The sequence below is a fragment of the Berghia stephanieae genome, chromosome 1 (assembly GCF_034508935.2).
Source record: "Berghia stephanieae isolate SIO BIC M18660-M18661 chromosome 1, UCSD_Bste_1.3, whole genome shotgun sequence".
Lineage (NCBI taxonomy): Eukaryota > Metazoa > Mollusca > Gastropoda > Nudibranchia > Aeolidiidae > Berghia > Berghia stephanieae.
In genome coordinates, this window is record NC_088360.1 from 134,864,934 (window position 1) to 134,867,899 (window position 2,966).

General features: G+C 35.6%; 2 protein-coding genes across 2 annotated transcripts in view; one reads left to right on the forward strand and one right to left on the reverse strand.

Annotated features, from left to right (window-relative positions):
- The window catches only part of LOC144963266 (TATA box-binding protein-associated factor RNA polymerase I subunit A-like), a 105,553-nt gene that overhangs the window by 73,607 nt on the left and 28,980 nt on the right, over nucleotides 1-2,966 (forward strand). The gene's annotated exons all lie outside the window — the stretch shown is intronic.
- LOC144962968 (uncharacterized) overlaps nucleotides 1-2,966 on the reverse strand; it is a 16,722-nt gene that overhangs the window by 6,429 nt on the left and 7,327 nt on the right. The window contains exons 4-5 of the mRNA XM_078896456.1: nucleotides 1,808-1,866; nucleotides 311-416 (exon numbers count right to left, since the gene is read on the reverse strand). Coding sequence (XP_078752582.1) covers nucleotides 311-416; nucleotides 1,808-1,866 — 165 coding nt within the window. The remainder of the gene's footprint in view (nucleotides 1-310; nucleotides 417-1,807; nucleotides 1,867-2,966) is intronic.

Sequence of the window (2,966 nt, forward strand, 5' to 3'; positions counted from 1 at the left end):
ACCCTTTTTTCCTCCCTCTCCCTCCCTCTCTCTCTAACCCTTTCTCCCTCTCTCTCTCTCTCTCTAACACTTTCTCCCTCCCTCCCTCTCTCTCTAACCCTTTCTCCCTCCCCCTCTCTCTAACCCTTTCTCCCTCCCTCCCTCTCTCTCTAACCCTTTCTCTCTCCCTCTCTCTCTCTCTCTCTCTCTCCTCTCTCTCTCTCTCTCTCTCTCTCTCTCTCTCACCCTTTCTCTCTCTCTCTCATATGTTAACAAAGAGGTTAAAACATTAAAACATACCAAAATAAAATTAAAAAGGTAAAATACTAAATTTTTGTAAATCTTTAGCTCTCTCCAACTCGCCAACAGTGATGAGACACAACAGGTAATCAAATAAAACCTCGCAAGATGACAAACTTGGAAGTCTACACAGATATCTGGACTCAAAAGAATGAAATAACATGAAAGACTTATCTAACCTGGAATGGAAACACAAACATTTTTTGTTAATATAACTGATTAACTTTTTATATAGCGCAATATTCACTAAACATGCTCAAAGCGCTTTACAAGGGGTCCCTGGTTACAACAACACTTAACATGTAGAACAAGACATGGCGCCTGTTAGGCAATATTTTAATTAATTTTTTGGGGGGACAGAGACAACGCTGTTAACGGACAGGTACTCATTCACCTGAGTACGGTGAGAGAATGAGAGTAAGAGTCTTTTCCAAGGACTCAACTATGTGCAGCTCGAACTTAGGCACTTCCGATCCAAAAGCAAATGTCATACGACTAGACCACATAGCCGCACAATAACCACATACCCATCTATTTATTTAATCTGATGTCATTTTTATAAGTAGTCCTTCAGAGCCATTAGTTCCATGGAGCTGGAGTTTATCCCGGTTTCTATAGAGCAAAATAATAGCAATTGTTTGCTACCCTTTGGATAGGACATTAGTCTATCGCAAATTACTTTCCATTAGATCTATCAGACCCAGCTACCCAATCACTGCTGGGTGGACAAAGGGGGTCAGAAAAAAATCTTGACTGCACCCAGGATCAATCTCAGTCCCTTTGCTTGTAAAGGGAGGGCTCTACCAACTGAGCTATTGGGACCCCCTCACATTTGTTTATTTATATAACTTTAGGGGTATTAAATAATATATATGAAAGATGAAAACTGGCCTGGGAAGCCTGTCATGTTTGTGGTGATGCAGGAATGTCAATTGTTGAGCAATCCCTGGCTGAAGATAAAATAAAACCGTGCTCTGAGATTTCTGAACAATTGTTAATGTCAACAACATCTGTTTACCAGATTCTCACTCACCCAAAAAATCGAAAAGAGAAAAATGTTCTCAAAATGGGTTCCCCATTTGCTGAAACCAGCTGAAAAAGAGGCCCACATCAATTTCTCAAGACAATTCACTGGTCAATTTCGAAGAGAGCACAACATGTTTTAAATCAAATCACTATTGAAGATTAAACCGGGGTTTGTTCTTGGGACCCAGAGAAAAATAGAACCTCCGGGGACAAATTTTTGAATCAGCAGAATACATTATTTTTGCAATGGAAGAAGCTGTCAAGCAGCTGAACAACTCGTCTTATGTCACTGCATTTAACTGCTGGTTACGGAGATTGAAGAAGTACATCGGAAATTATGGTTTGCTTTATTCAATAGACCATATTATAATAAAGATTATTTGTGCCAAGTTTCAGTATCCTGTTTCACTTTGTTTCCGACTTATCGGGGGGGGGGGGGGGGGGGGGGAATATTTATGGAACAGGCCTCGTATCCAATTACATGATAAGAAACAAAATTTACCTTACACACAATTCAAGAGGGTGGGATTGTCTCTCCAGTATCAAAGATGCCATTCCTACCTTTGAAAGAAAAAAAATGAAATTCAAGTAAAACTGAAATCAAATTAAAGTAAAATAAACAATAATTCTTGCCTTTATTCATTAATAGATACAAAACCAACCACTCTAGCCAGGTCTTCTACTTCTTCTTTTTCTTCTTGTTCTTGTTCTTGTTCTTCTTCTTATTTACATTCATCAGTCTGTGAGAATGTTTGCTATCAGTATTGCATGTCTCCAAGATTTGAGCATTGCTATTGTTACGATTGTTAATGATTTTGCTATTGTTCTTATTATTATTATTTTATCATCATCATCATCATCATCATCATCATTATTATTATTATTATTAGTATTATCATTATTATTATTGTTTATTATTATTATTATTATTATTATTATTATTATATTATTATTATTATTATTATTATTATTATTATTATTATTATTATTATTTATTACCATTAATATTACTACTACTATTATTATTATTATTATTATTATTATTATTATTATTTATATTATTATATTATTATTATTATTATTATTATTATTTTTCGTGGTCATTGTAGTAGCCTTTTAACTAGAGTATCCGGACTAAAGTTCACATTTATGAATTTCAACACACACACACACACACACACACACACACACACACACACACACACACACACACACACACACAAGATATGCATGCATAAACACATGTTTCAAAATACACACTGTTATCGACATATATTTTCTGGGTTTTTTTAAAGATCTTTGTAAATTCCATAGTTTTTAGATTGTATCAGTTTTTAAGGCAGGGAGCTCATTCCATATACAAATAGCAGAGGAAGAGAAAAAGTGTACTGGGTGTCTGTTCTAGGTGTCAAATTTTTTAAATAAAATTGAGCTTCTTTTATATAGCACAATATCCACTTAATGTGATCAAAGTGCTTTACAAAGGGTCCCTGACCACAGCAACATGTAACATGTAGACAAGAGATGATACCTGTCAGGCGATATCACAATTTTTTCCAGACAGAGGTAATGCTTTCAACAGCCAGGTATTCATTTTACAACTGATTACGGTGAGAGAATATGAGTAGTCTTTTCCAAGGACTCAACTATGTGCTGAGCAA